The 14514-nt window shown below is 46.0% G+C and overlaps 1 protein-coding gene across 7 annotated transcripts in view; it reads right to left on the bottom strand.

The window, feature by feature from the left end:
- The window catches only part of LOC118233298 (extended synaptotagmin-2-like), a 52534-nt gene extending 40086 nt beyond the window's left edge, over positions 1 to 12448 (bottom strand). For 3 of the 7 annotated variants that reach the window (XM_035428860.1, XM_035428859.1, XM_035428858.1), the window contains exons 1-2: positions 12234 to 12447; positions 11449 to 11861 (exon numbers count right to left, since the gene is read on the bottom strand). In XM_035428860.1, the coding sequence (XP_035284751.1) occupies positions 11449 to 11853 (405 nt within the window). In that variant the 5' untranslated portion in view covers positions 11854 to 11861; positions 12234 to 12447. The other 4 variants (XM_035428854.1, XM_035428853.1, XM_035428856.1 and 1 more) reach the window with 4 other exon arrangements.
- Positions 12449 to 14514: the final 2066 nt, after the last annotated feature.

A 14514-nucleotide genomic window follows, 5' to 3' on the forward strand; every position in this document is an offset into this window, starting at 1 on the left:
GCCTTAAAAAATCAATACAGTACTGGAGTAGAACAGCGCTGTACAGGAGGAAAGAATCAGGGGAGAGGACGCCAAGCAGAGTGTTTCACAATGTGTAACTCAGGTCAGCTGGCTAGCTTTTTGGAATTAGGCCTACGTGAAGTTCAAGTGAATACAAAGTTTTGCTGGGTTTCTTTTTTTTTTTTTTCTTCAGAATAATTACTCAAAGTCAGCTGCCACCTTAAATCCCGCTTTGTAAACCCCACCCTTCCTCAACCCCCCACAAACTCATATTCGTTTCAAAACACCCCCTCACAGATCTGCAGAAACAGCTGGGCCGTTTGCCACGCAGTCTGTCATGTTGTGGTACACGCACAGCCCACGCCCAGCCCACCAGGCTGCCGAACAGATCCCTGCTCCGATCCTGCATAAATCACCACGTGACACAAGGGAGCTCACGCCAAGCCGGCCAATCACAGGGAAAGGAACAAGGTCACATGGACAGTGGGGGGCGGAGCTAAGGACGCCCCTGACCACAGTGAGTGAGGCTGAGGACTGTGAGAGAGCAAAGCTGCTGGATTTTGAGCCCATGTGAGCTACAGCATTGGGTAGGGGGGGAGTTCTGGGTTGATCAGGCATCAATCCCCCAACCTTGTCACAAATAGCCATTTATTCACTAACTAAACACATTTAACATTCGTTTTTTTTTTCCAAATAATCAATTAGTAATGCCTAAGTGGTCAAGATCAGAACACATTCTGATGAAAATATAAATGTGACAATAAATAGGCCTACATTTTGTGAAAAATCATTTCACACGACACTATTCCCTGTCTGTTTGGGGCTTAATTCTGAATAAAAATTAGCATTATGAAGTTTCTATTATTTGCTCAGGAAGTCAACGTGCTGTATTGAATAACTCAATAACTTTTCTCTTGTTGTTACCCTTTCTTAAATATAGGCTACAACGCATAAACAGAGTAGCCACTTTGCTCTCAAGTTAGCTTTAATGGTCAATTTATTATTTAATGTCCATAATGTCCTGCATAAATATTAATTGAAATGTTTACACATCAGGATTGTGGCATCAAAAAAAAGCATTAAGCCTACAACTGGCAGACAATGTTTTTAAATTGACTTATTTTATAAGACATGTATCTTGCTAGTTTCTCCACCATCTTTGGAGCAATGACACAGGGTTCTTGTTTTGTTAAAGGGATCGTCGGTGTGGGAGGGGTTTTCCTGGCTGTGATTGGCAGGCACGACGATGATGTCACCCAGTCCTGAAACCCAGACGGGACCCAGCTGCCCAAGGGGGGGTGGGGGTCATGTTCCCCTCCAGCTGTCCCACGCTCTTATGCAACGGCATGCCAACAACGCTGGCCCACGATGCAACAGTGATACCGCTTCATCCTGAAGGGCCTGGCACGTGCCTCTGTAGGTGACTGACCCAAACCCACTTAACATGTAAGGATGCATAAAGGAAAACAAATGATAATATTTATAATTATATATGTGTGTGTACTCATGTCTGTATGCATGAATTTATCCATCTATCTCCACACGCACGCACGCACGCACGCACGCAGAAACAAGATCTTTTTCATTTGTTCAACATCTACTGTGTCAAGATTTTCTAAAAATGCAATTCAAAGTTCTACATAAAAAAAATCAAAACCAGGAAGCTACACAACGCACACTTCCTGGACGGACAGAGCCACAGGGGGGAAGGGGCTACACGGAGGAGCAGTTGTCTTTGTGTCAAAGGTCACAGTGAGAGCAAACTGACCTGTGCTGGAGTCTACAAGCCAGCGAGCGCTCCAGGTACACGACTCGGCCTCCTGAGCAAACTGACCTGACCCAGCCAACGGTTCTGCGGCCAAAAGTCTGCGGGGAAAAGTCGATGAGACGCCCGGCAGCACACGGGTGAAAGGTTAAAGTTTTCTAGCAGACCGGGACGCAGCCAGGCTGTATCCAGGGGGCCATGCTGCGGTTATCCTAGTCCGTTTGTGTCAAAAGGTCTCTCAGCCTAGATTCCCACCCCCTCTAGATGTCTAGATTCCGGCTTTTGCTCACTGGGGGGCTGGACCCTATGAGTGCTCCTGTGGCCCCCCACCTCGCCCCCCCCCCCCCCCCTCGTGGCCCTCCCCGTGGCCCCCACGCGCCCGGCCCAGAATCATTAACGCAACAGGAGGAGATAAGCGGACGCAATCCCGCCGCGTCTGGCCCCCACGCGGACGCACGGCAAACAGAGGCGGGAGATAGCGGGACGTTTCCTAATCCCCGCGCTCAGCCGCCAGAACCGCCGCCGCGGACACGCAGGCCGCCCCACACCCGTCCCGGCGGCGTGCCACTCCGCAGAACCTGCCCGACTTCGTTTTTTTTGGGGCCCAAAAGTGGGGCGGGTCCCTTGCCTGCGGTTCAAATCTCTTGCGAGGAAGTTCCAAACAACTCAAGAGATTCAAATCACAGGAAGCAAGGCAAGGCAGCCCTGAGCAGGAAGAGGAAGTGTCCCGCTGGGCTCACAGATAACAGAAATCAGAGCGGGAGATAAGACGCCACCTCAGAGAGGCAAATATTATCTCCTAAAGCGAGCTAACAAATGAGCTAACTGTGGAGGATAACAGCAGAGCTTTTTCAGTTAAAGAATCCTGGGTGTTGCTGACGTTTTTAAGGCTCTGCACATTTTGCCGTGCGTTTCCTGCAGGATGAACGTTTTTATGGCCACTTCCTCTCGTTAAACAGCACGGTGCCCGTGGAACACAGAGTCTCTCTCTGACCCCGAAACCCGCCTTTCAGCGCAGAGTCATTAAAGCAAACGAGATCCTACGACATGCAAAATGAGACCTTTTCTGTGAACAACCTTTTTTAAAAAAAAAAAATTACTACTGAGGTTATATGCAAACTTGAAACAAACACAGAAAAGGAGACAGGCCTACGGGGGAGTTATAAAAGGGGGAAAACAACACGGGGACGATAAGAAGACAGATCCTGAAGCATTTACATTATTTTCTCAGGGAGAAGGAGACAGATCCTGAAGCATTTACATTATTTTCTCAGGGAGAAGGAGACAGATCCTGAAGCATTTACATTATTTTCTCAGGGAAAAGGAGACAGATCCTGAAGCATTTGCATCATTTTCTCAGGGAGAAGGAGACAGATCCTGAAGCATTTGCATCATTTTCTCAGGGAGGAGGGATCCTGAATGGCCTGGGGACGCATGCATGGGGCGTTCTCTCACAGGCCTCATTTTCTCAGGGAAAAAAACGACGTTCTTTTCTGGGAACGTTTACATCATTTTCTCAAGGGAAAAAAAAATATTCTTAAACATCAGATCAATCAGTTAAACTAAGGCTTCAACTCTTAAGGAGTACAGTATATTCTGAGAAAATGATATCGTGATACCAGAAATGAGTTTGATCATTTTGAGAAAAATTCGGATTGATTACATAAGTGTTTGAGAGTTGTTATTGTACTGTATGTATGTCTTCTTTAAAAATATAAATAAATAAATAAATAAATAAACACATTTTAAAAAAGAACTCTGATGTTTGTACAGTAACGAGAGGTAATGTGGACCCAGAATGAGATGTGTTGGGAGTTTTGGGCAGGAGGACATTAAAAGGACAGACTGCCCCTTATCTTCATTGTTGCCTCTCCCCAAATCAGCTTACAGCTCCCTGGCCTGTAGTACTGTACGTGGCTTCCAGCCATGCAAAATAAATCACTGGCTCTCCTGTAGTACTGTGTGACCTGTAGAGAGTAAAATAAATCACTGGCTCTCCTGTAGTACTGTGAGACCTGTAGAGAGTAAAATAAATCACTGGCTCTCCTGTAGTACTGTGTGGCCTGTAGGGTGTAAATAGTCTCTGGCTCTCCTGTACTACTGTGTGACCAGGAGAGTGTAAAATAGTTACTCCCTCAACCTCTGGAAACACAACGTCCTTCTACAAGCGGCTTTACATTTAGCTGAAGTGTATTTTCTTATTTTTGTCCACAAAACCCCAAATGCCCCAATAAAAGCCCAATACAGCCAGCCGGTCATCAGAAACACCTATTAGCCTAATATCCAAAATAGCCTCCATAGCACATTAAAACTGTCCTGGCCAATCAAAAATATGCACTAAACATGATTGAATATTTTTAAAGCAGCCCCAGAAAGTGATTTCTCTCTTCACACAGATCGGCTGAATGACACTGAGTTCATGCCCCACCTTCCTCAGCCCAAACGGATGGCTGATTGCAGGGAAACCACAGCCACTGTAGGCCCCCCAGGACCGGTTGCAGTAGGCCCCCCCAGGACCGACTGAAGTAGCCCCCCCCCCAGGACCAGCCGCAGTCTGAGAGTCCTGCTGTAGACTGAATAAGCATAGCAGCTCAAGGCTCTTCAAGGTGATGGCATTACATTTCAGCAAAGACCTTCAGGAAAAAGCCTGAGGCTAACAACCCAAGGAAAAGTGTTTTCGGTAAAAACTCACATTCCTTTCTTTTTCCAGAAAACTACCACAGAAGATAAAGACTGTTTGTTTACTCTGGGTTTTTTTTTTTGGTTCTTTTCCCACAATCCCTAGCGTGAGAGGTTAAATGTGTTTTCTGTAACCCGACACATTCTGAATGCCAGCCACCGTAGGTCACCCAGCCCGCCCGAGGGCACAGGCGGGCATTTAGAAATCTGGATGCCAAACAACCCAGTCATAACCCAGGAGGAGCCAACGCGCCAAAGGGAAAGACACTATTTATCCGTGCGGGAAATCTCCCCCCTCTCCCACCCGCGGTTGGGCCTACCTTCTTCTGGCAGGCACACACTGTTCAGACAGACACGCTAGGCCAAACTACTAACAACAAACAGCAGGAGACAGACACAACCCCAGGGAACTCCAGTTCCCAAGAGGCCGCAGTGTCTTCAGAATTTCATGGTTTTCTCTTCACGGGGCGGCCATTTTAGGCCTTGGAGACGAGGTGCGTGGACTCTTCAGCCAGCCAGTGACTTAAACTAAGTGCGTGAGTGCAGAAACAGGCTGAAAACCAGCAGGCCCTCAACGGCTCTCCAGTGCTGCAGTCCGACAGGCTGCACTGCAAACCTGAGCAAGATGCTTCACCTCAAACAGCAATGGCAAACATCCAGCTATTTAAATAATCTGTATGTAAAAAGGCAAATAAAAGACGAACAAGCCGTCTCGCTGAGTAAGAGCACGTGGCAAATGCCTAAATGTAAATGCAGTATAACAGACATTCCCAGAGGGGTAACCCACCCTGACAATAACATTTTTTTTTTTTTGCTGGGTTACCTCACCAGAGCCCAGAGTTCCCATCAGACCTCATTCCAGACATATTTAACCGCAGGAGCCAGAGCGGAGGTGAGCTGGCTGAGAAACAACGACGGTGTTTTTCCTTTTCTTCGAGAGGCGGAGTCACGCTGGAGCCGGGACACCGCCGTACATGTCCGCGATGCGCCGACTAAGAACGTACGGGCTGCATTGCATCATGGGACATGCGTGACCGCCATTAACAAAAGCCAGCCTTCTAGGTCAGCTTCCGGCAGCTAAAACACGGTACCGTTTTACCGAGCTGCATTTTCACCACAAAGTCTGTGCCACGTATGAAATGCACACGCCAGTGTAAGCGAAGTTAAGAGGGCAAGGCCCTGTAGTTAAGAGGGCAAGGCCCTGTAGTTAAGAGGGCAAGGCCCTGTAGTTAAGAGGGCAAGGCCCTGTAGTTAAGAGGGCAAGGCCCTGTAGTTAAGAGGGGAAGGCCCTGTAGTTAAGAGGGGAAGGCCCTGTAGTCCGCTTGTCTCTCCTAAAAAATGGCCGATGTTTGTCACACATGTTAAAGCATTCCAAATTAGGCCTATCAGGGGAAAAAAAAAAATTGTTTAAAAATATTTAAAAAAAATTTTTTTTTTTTTTTAAAGCAAACCCACATCATAGTTTCAAGACTCAAACATTTGTTTTTTTGTAATTTCATTTTAAAACTTTTTCAAAAATTGGAATGAAATCATTTAATTCTGCCATGTTCTGTAACACTCAGCCCTGAGCTCTGCTTGGTAACAGGAGAAGATCTGGCTTCATGTTGATATTCATGTGCGCACGCACGCACACACACACACACACACACACACACACACGAACACACACATCACTCACAGCAGGGCCCTGCCGATCGCCACACCAGCACTTTGTCTAAATGAATAAACTAATTCCCTAAACGCAAGCAGACAGCCCCATGCTCTGCAGAAATCTGACCCTGTTCAGCAAATAAAGGACACACAGCCTAAATTGATGCTTGTGGAGGGACGCTGTGTCTCCAGATGCCTAATTCATAGGGAGCACAGTGTTCAGTGTTTACTCACTCTGTTCGCCACTGAATGAGCCGCCTGGCAAACCGGTCCTGAGGGACAAACCCAACACGGGTCCAGTTTTACACCCCATAATACCCCATTCCCAGCAGTGCCCAAACTCAAACGGACCCCAGAGTAACAGCTGCTGTTTCGCTTCAAACCACAGATTCTGCATTGCAGCCAGATGGCCAGCCCCTGTGTTTGCTGCGCACCGCTCTACTCCCTCGACCTAGGACGTTGTGACTGATGACACTCGTTTCCACGGTTACGTTAAATAAATATTCAGCAACTGGGTGTGTCCAAGGACAGAACATCCACTGCTGCGGCTGGCCACGCCCCCTTCCCGAACGTTCACACGAAGTTCAGCAACCTGGAATGCGACAGATTCAGGGGTGGAGAGACAGAACTGTGAACGCCAGGAACTCAGAGTCGACCTTCTGGTTAGTCTACAGAGTCTGTGATTCAATGCCGCCCCGCAGTTGGGTCGGAGCTTGACTTCACGGCTCTCTAAGGCCAAGCTCATTAACAGGCCCTAAGCAGAGAGCAGAAAATTGGACCAACGAGAAAGAGCGCCCAGTGAAATGGGGTTAAAAAAAAATAAACACATGTAAAGTTGGTAAAGACTGGTTTTTTCAAACTTATCGCCTTTTCATGAATTGCCACTGTACACACTTAAGTCAGGAACTGAGCTCCAGTATTCTATTTCAGACATTAAAATCTAATTGCGTTTCTAAAATTGCAACATGGAACAAAATAATCTCCTCATAAAAGCAACTAATGACAGGGCAGAAGAGCGCTTAGTCACATCTCTTGGAGAAGAATGGCAGAGAGTCTATCCCACAGTCCTTAGCCTGTCCTTCATTTTGTGCTGTATGCAGAACTGTACATCTACGGTCGCTTTCCACCCAGCATCACACATCTATGGTAGCTTGTTTAATCAATGCCAAAAATCTATCGCAGCTGCTTCCTTCCAGGCTGTTGTAAATACATGGCAGTGCCTTCACAGAATGTTTCACATCAATAGTAGCACCTTCATTCAGCACTGTAACCTATGGTGCCTCCTTCACTTAATGCTGTATATCTATGATAGTGACTTCACTTAATGCTGTATATCTATGGTAGCACCTTCCCTGAATGATTTACATCTATGGTGGCATCAATCCTAGCTTCTCCACTGACCGCTCTACATCTATGGTAGTACCTTCACTTAATGCTGTATATCTATGATAGTGACTTCACTGAATGCTGTATGTCTATGGTAGCACCTTCCCTGAATGATTTACATCTATGGTGGCATCAATCCTAGCTTCTCTACTGACCGCTCTACATCTATGGTAGTACCTTCACTTAATGCTGTATATCTATGATAGTGACTTCACTGAATGCTGTATATCTATGGTAGCACCTTCCCTGAATGATTTACATCTATGGTGGCATCAATCCTAGCTTCTCCACTGATCGCTCTACATCTATGGTAGCACCTTCACTTAATGCTGAATATCTATGGTGTCCTACTTTGGGTAACTGCCATGTAATTTCCCTGCGCATAAAATCTATGTGAAGACCTTGAGCTGTAAACCAAACATGTTCCCAAGCGAGTCCTTTAATCAGGAAAAGAAGCTTCGGCTGGTGACACACACTTCACAGAGAAAATGCACTGTTCTCAGCTCTCCAAAATGGAGAATCATGGACATATTTTTAAGCTGTCAGAGCTATTTTTAGTCCTTTCTGGTATCTGAGCATCGGTTAGCAAACACACTTCCACTGTTTCAGCCTCTGGGCTGTACACACAGGCTAAGCCCAGACAAGCTCAACAACAGCCCTTTCATGGTCACTGGTGCGCCACTTCACCAGGTCTAACTGTAAAATAACAGCACCTGTCACCTGACACACGTCTCCATGGCGCCCAATTTAAACGGTTTGTGACAGTTGGGTGAAGCTGTAGTCAGAGAGAAAAGGCTAAGCGTAAAGCCCTCTCTGAAGACGCCAGGGCCCTGTTTCACAAAGCAGGATCACTGAGTTAGCTGGATAACTACACTGAGTAAAACCCTGTATCACAGAGCAGGGTTACTGAGTTAGCTGGATAACTGCACTGAGTAAAACCCTGTATCACAGAGCAGGTTCACTGAGTTAGCTGGATAACTGTACTGAGTAAAACCCTGTATCACAGAGCAGGGTTACTGAGTTAGCTGGATAACTTCACTGAGTAAAACCCTGTATCACAGAGCAGGATCACTGAGTTAGCTGGATAACCACACTGAGTAAACCCCTGTATCACAGAGCAGGATCACTGAGTTAGCTGGATAACTGCACTGAGTAAAACCCTGTATCACAGAACAGGGTTACTGAGTTAGCTGGATAACTGCACTGAGTAAAACCCTGTATCACAGAGCAGGTTCACTGAGTTAGCTGGATAACTGCACTGAGTAAAACCCTGTATCACAGAACAGGGTTACTGAGTTAGCTGGATAACTGCACTGAGTAAAACCCTGTATCACAGAGCAGGATCACTGAGTTAGCTGGATAACTGCACTGAGTAAAACCCTGTATCACAGAGCAGGGTTACTGAGTTAGCTGGATAACTTCACTGAGTAAAACCCTGTATCACAGAGCAGGGTTACAGAGTTAGCTGGATAACTGCACTGAGTAAAACCCTGTATCACAGAGCAGGGTTACAGAGTTAGCAGGATAACTGCACTGAGTAAAACCCTGTATCACAGAGCGGGATTACTGAGTTAGCTGGATAACTGCACTGAGTAAAACCCTGTATCACAGAGCAGGATCACTGAGTTAGCTGGATAACTGCACTGAGTAAAACCCTGTATCACAGAGCAGGGTTACAGAGTTAGCTGGATACCTGCACTGAGTAAAACCCTGTATCACAGAGCAGGGTTACTGAGTTAGCTGGATAACTGCACTGAGTAAACCCCTGTATCACAGAGCAGGATAACTGAGTTAGCTGAATAACTGCACTGAGTAAAACCCTGTATCACAGAGCGGGATTACTGAGTTAGCTGGATAACTGCACTGAGTAAAACCCTGTATCACAGAGCGGGATTACTGAGTTAGCTGGATACCTGCACTGAGTAAAACCCTGTATCACAGAGCAGGATTACTGAGTTAGCTGGATAACTGCACTGAGTAAAACCCTGTATCACAGAGCAGGATTACTGAGTTAGCTGGATAACTGCACTGAGTAAAACCCTGTATCACAGAGCGGGATTACTGAGTTAGCTGGATAACTGCACTGAGTAAAACCCTGTATCACAGAGCAGGATTACTGAGTTATCTGGATAACTGCACTGAGTAAAACGCAGAACCCTACCCAAACTGGAACATGGACTGAAGTGAAAAGAGCTGTTCTGGGTTTTACTCAGTGTGAAATATCCCCCTGGTGTCTTCACAGAGGGCCCAGATTAATTAGCCCCTCCTGGAAACTTCCTGAAAGCCCCCCCCCCCCCCCCCCCCCCAATTTAACATGTTTAAATCCATGTCTAAGGAATCAGAAAGGGTCTGCTACATTTAGGCCTATGAACCTGAGAACTGGAAACACCACCACTACCTCCACCCCCCCCCCCCCCCCCCGCCCCCGCCCCCCACATACACACTCCACACCCCCACCAGCCAGAGACCTACTTCTCAGTGATTTGAAAGGCTGTCCTCAAGAGACTGAATGCCATTGTTCTCTAACAATCTCCGGCTAATCACTGCAGTACAGAGTTAATCTGCGCCACAAGCCAGAATAGGCAAATCCGCCAACTTCTTCTGCAGCTGGGAGTCAGTCCCACGTCCTAACCGTCGACCGGGGGGTGGGAGTCTGCCTGCCCACCGACCGTAACCACAACTGACTGACTGATGCAATGGCCCTGTGGGAGACTAAGAACATCAAGGTCTATCAAAAATGTGCAGATCTGGCCACTCTGCGGAGGAGAGTTCAAAATCTCCTCTAGGACAGCACTGTGGTGGACTTCAGAAAGAGCAAGAACTTGGCGAGAGAGACATGGGGGAGGGGGGTGGACCATTGGAAAGAACTGATCATTTAGTCCACCCCCTATAGGGACGCCCGCGACACATCCACTATTAAATGATGAACCCACCAAAGGTTTAGATTTTCATTTTGACTTTTATAAATTTTTCTATGTTTTGGATATTTTCTGATTTTAATGTTTTTGTATGAGGACTTGATATTGAGTTGAGGATATTTTAATGAGTAAGAATGTTTAAAACCAAGACAAGGTTTCTGCGGAGAGGAACAGGCATTCTACTCCGATGATGGAATTGCTGTACCGTTTGATAACCTCCTTTCAAAGGACGGAAATAAAATGTTTTAAATAAGGCCAGAGCACAGTGCTCAATCACGGGTTCACAAACTGAATTATGTTTCACTGTAGAAAGGTCACGTCAGGAGAGAGATGAACAAACTGATGGCCAAAAAAATTGTTGACAATCTACAGTAAAAATGTATTTTCCCACAAATGTTTTTCCTTAATTGCACCTAAAATGAAACAGGGTGATGATTACAGAGTATTGGAGTACGTTCTTTTTTCAAACCAAATATTCGCCATGTGAATGGAACGGCTCCAGATGTCACGAAAAAGGAAGTGACGTCACAATCACACATCATCTGAAAGTTATGAAATAATATGAGCTCTTTCGCTTCTTTGGCTAGACCATAAACAGAAGTTGTTTTCTGGTGGGTTACACGTCAGAACTGACTATAAGTGAAATTAGATTCACTAATATTCCAATTTTACAAGAGAACAACAATTTGGAATCCAAGGCCCGTCTAAATATAATAAAATAAAACATGTTTCAGAAGAAACTTGTATGGCGCCCCGATCTTTTACTAAAACATAGTGCGATGTACAGAGATTTCGTATCAATGGGAAAAGTTTGAATTCCAGCCGAATTTCGAAGTTGTATTTTGTTGTTATTATTAAATGGCATGACAGCCACCATAGATAACAGTGAAAAAATATATTAAAAAACACCTCTTTCTTGTGATCCTGAATGACCCTAAACGAAACAAAAACACAAATAGGCTACTAGCGTTCAGCAACGTCGCAAGTTCTGCGGCGCTCGAAGCGCAGCCGTCTTCCCGACTGGGGAAACAATGTAGCTCGCGAACTCACCCATGGGGGAAGATCAGAAGTGGTTACACTTTGGCTCGTGGTCCTCTCTTCTTCGTCCAAAAATGCAAACGCTCTGGTTATCCTGTCCTCTTTACCCCCTCTGTTTCTTTTCCACCAGAAAAACGCCGCGAGCCCGATTAAAATCCAACTGAAGCTGAACTCGAAATATCCCAGCACGTAGATGGGGAAAAGGAAGGCGAACGTCTTGGCAAATTTTATCCACATCCGCGTGGCATCGGTAAGGGATGAGTCCGGCTCGTCGCCGAGGTCCGTCGGGGCTTGGACTGCCGTTTTCGGGTTGGCGGCAGCGCTTGTGACATTTTGTCCGTTTTCCTTCGTAAGTCCCGTGGAATCCGCCTTGCGCGGGTCTGGTCCAAGCGGCGCACCCGTCGCCTCGCCACTCATTTTGCACTCTGCCCAAAAAGTTTCAGAACAAACGTTGAGAATGTCAAAAGCGAAAAACAAACAAACAAACAAAAAATCAACTGGCGATGGTAAATAACTGCACCAGTGTGAAGCTTTTAGACCATGTCTGGTTATGTAGGAAGGTGTCAAGCTATCCGGTTTTTATATACCCCCCGTACCTAACTGGCTAACACGCTATGTCTGATTAAATCAACACAGGTTCAATCACATACTTTTCAGAACTAGCTCCGGTTTCCTGCAGAAACCGTGCCCCCACTAAGAGGGTAGGGAGGGTCGTACAGGCTAGCAGTCCACGTCGCTAGCTATATGATCTTCTCTAAGCATTACTTATTTTGAACGTCAGCTGATGTTGGGCTTACTCGTTTCCGTATGCGACGTTAATCCCTTCAGAATTTACCAGGCTTCGGTCAGTTCACTGCGTGGCGTCCTCCGGACGGCTCTAGCCTAGCTGCTGACGTATCGTCCTCCTCAGCATATCCTGATTGAAAACTGTGTTGATTTCGCCAACACGCGTACTCTGTGGGTTCATGGTTCAACCCCCTTCTCTCTCTTTCCCTCTCTCTCTCTCTCTCTCGCTCCCTTTTTTTTTAACAGGAAACCGTCATTGACAAAGCAGGTCAAACTCAAAAACGCTAGGCGCCCTAGCGCAATGCCCAAAGCGCCATCTTGCGGACAAACGTCTTCGCCGTACAAAATTGAAGTGAAGTAAAGACAAAAAATAGCCCAAATACACCAGTGTTGCCAAGGTAGCGATTTCAAAATTAGCCAGGAGTTCTTGTGAAATTTTTTAAAATAGTATCTACGCTGCAACTTCTTAGGGGATTTCAAACACATGACGCAATACATACACTAAAATCTAAAATAATAATAATAATAATAATAATAATAATAATAATAATACTTTGTTTGTATCACACCTCTCAATGAACATCAATAAAGTGATTCACAAGTCATAGCATCAAAAACATTGAGAAACATTGGCAATCCACAGAGTAAAATTTCATGCTTCAGAAATAATGTCAAAGATTTTAAAACGTTAAAACTTCTAAAAGTCATGATATCAAAAACATGGCAAATTCACACAGCCTTGTATCCACGACATTGAACTACACACACAAGTGTAATTTGATAGAATTAAGTGTACCCTTGACTCATATACATCTGCCCAAATTTTTGGGATGTTCTTTGCTGCTAAACCAAAGCACAGATACTTTTTCTGATCAATTGTGATATCTTGTATGTGGTAATAATTCAAGTAATTTCCTCTAAACCTAAGCTTCTACAGCTCTGTGTAGTACAGGCCAGATGACTGGGTTACACAGGCCAGATGACTGGGTTACACAGACCAGATGACTGGGTAACACAGGCCACATGACTGGGATACACAGGCCAGATGACTGTGTAACACAGGCCAGATGACCGGGTTACACAGGCCAGATGACTGGGTAACACAGGCCACATGACTGGGATACACAGGCCAGATGACTGGGTTACACAGGCCAGATGGTAAATGGTAAATGGACTGCATTTATATAGCGCTTTTATCCAAAGCGCTTTACAATTGATGCCTCTCATTCACCAGAGCAGTTAGTGGTTAGGGGTTAGGTGTCTTGCTCAAGGACACTTCAACATGCCCAGGGCGGGGTTTGAACCGGCAACCCTCCGACTGCCAGACAATCGGTCTTACCTCCTGAGCTATGTCGCCCCCAAGATGACTGGGTTATGCAGGCCAGATGACTGGGTAACACAGGCCAGATGACTGGGATACACAGGCCAGATGACTGGGTAACACAGGCCAGATGACTGGGTTACACAGGTCAGATGACTGGGTAACACAGGCCACATGACTGGGTTATGCAGGCCAGATGATTGGGTAACACAGGCCACATGACTGGGTAACACAGGCCAGATGATTGGGTAACACAGGCCACATGACTGGGATACACAGGCCAGATGACTGGGCAACACAGGCCAGATGACTGGGTTACACAGGCCACATGACTGGGATACACAGGCCAGATGACTGGGATACACAGGCCAGATGACTGGGTTACACAGGCCAGGTGACTGGGTTAAGGTTTGTTCTTAGTGTCGCTGTTGTGCTGTTATTTGGCATGAATTTATAACCTTACTAAAACTAATCTTCCTGTTTTAAGTTTATTGCCTTGTGGGCTGGATTCTGAGCAGTCTGGGTTTGGTTTTCTGACTTTTTTAGGTTTTTTGTCAAAGGCGATTCAGCCCACAGGGTTAGCATCTCTATCTCTGCACCCGGAATGCAGCCACTACCCTGAAAAGGGGTTGTTACAGGTCTGAACAAGCATCCTTCAGCTTAATGCTAGGAATGTAGTAATTCAGTGGTAACCAACCCTGTTCCTGGAGATCTACCATCCGGTACTATCCTACATTTCAACCCTAACAAAGCACACCTGATTCATTACATGCTAATTAGCAGTTCAACAACATCTCTAGCTGTTGAATCAGGTGTGCTTCTTAGGGTTGGAGTGAAAGCCTACAGGATGGTAGATCTCCAGGAACAGGGCTGGGCAGCCCTAATCTAGCTGTTGAATGAGGTGTGCTTTGTTAAGGCTGGTGTGAAAATCTACAGGACAGTAGATCTCCAGAAACAGGGTTGGTTACCAC

This window comes from Anguilla anguilla, chromosome 8 (assembly GCF_013347855.1).
Source record: "Anguilla anguilla isolate fAngAng1 chromosome 8, fAngAng1.pri, whole genome shotgun sequence".
NCBI classification, from domain to species: Eukaryota; Metazoa; Chordata; class Actinopteri; order Anguilliformes; family Anguillidae; genus Anguilla; species Anguilla anguilla.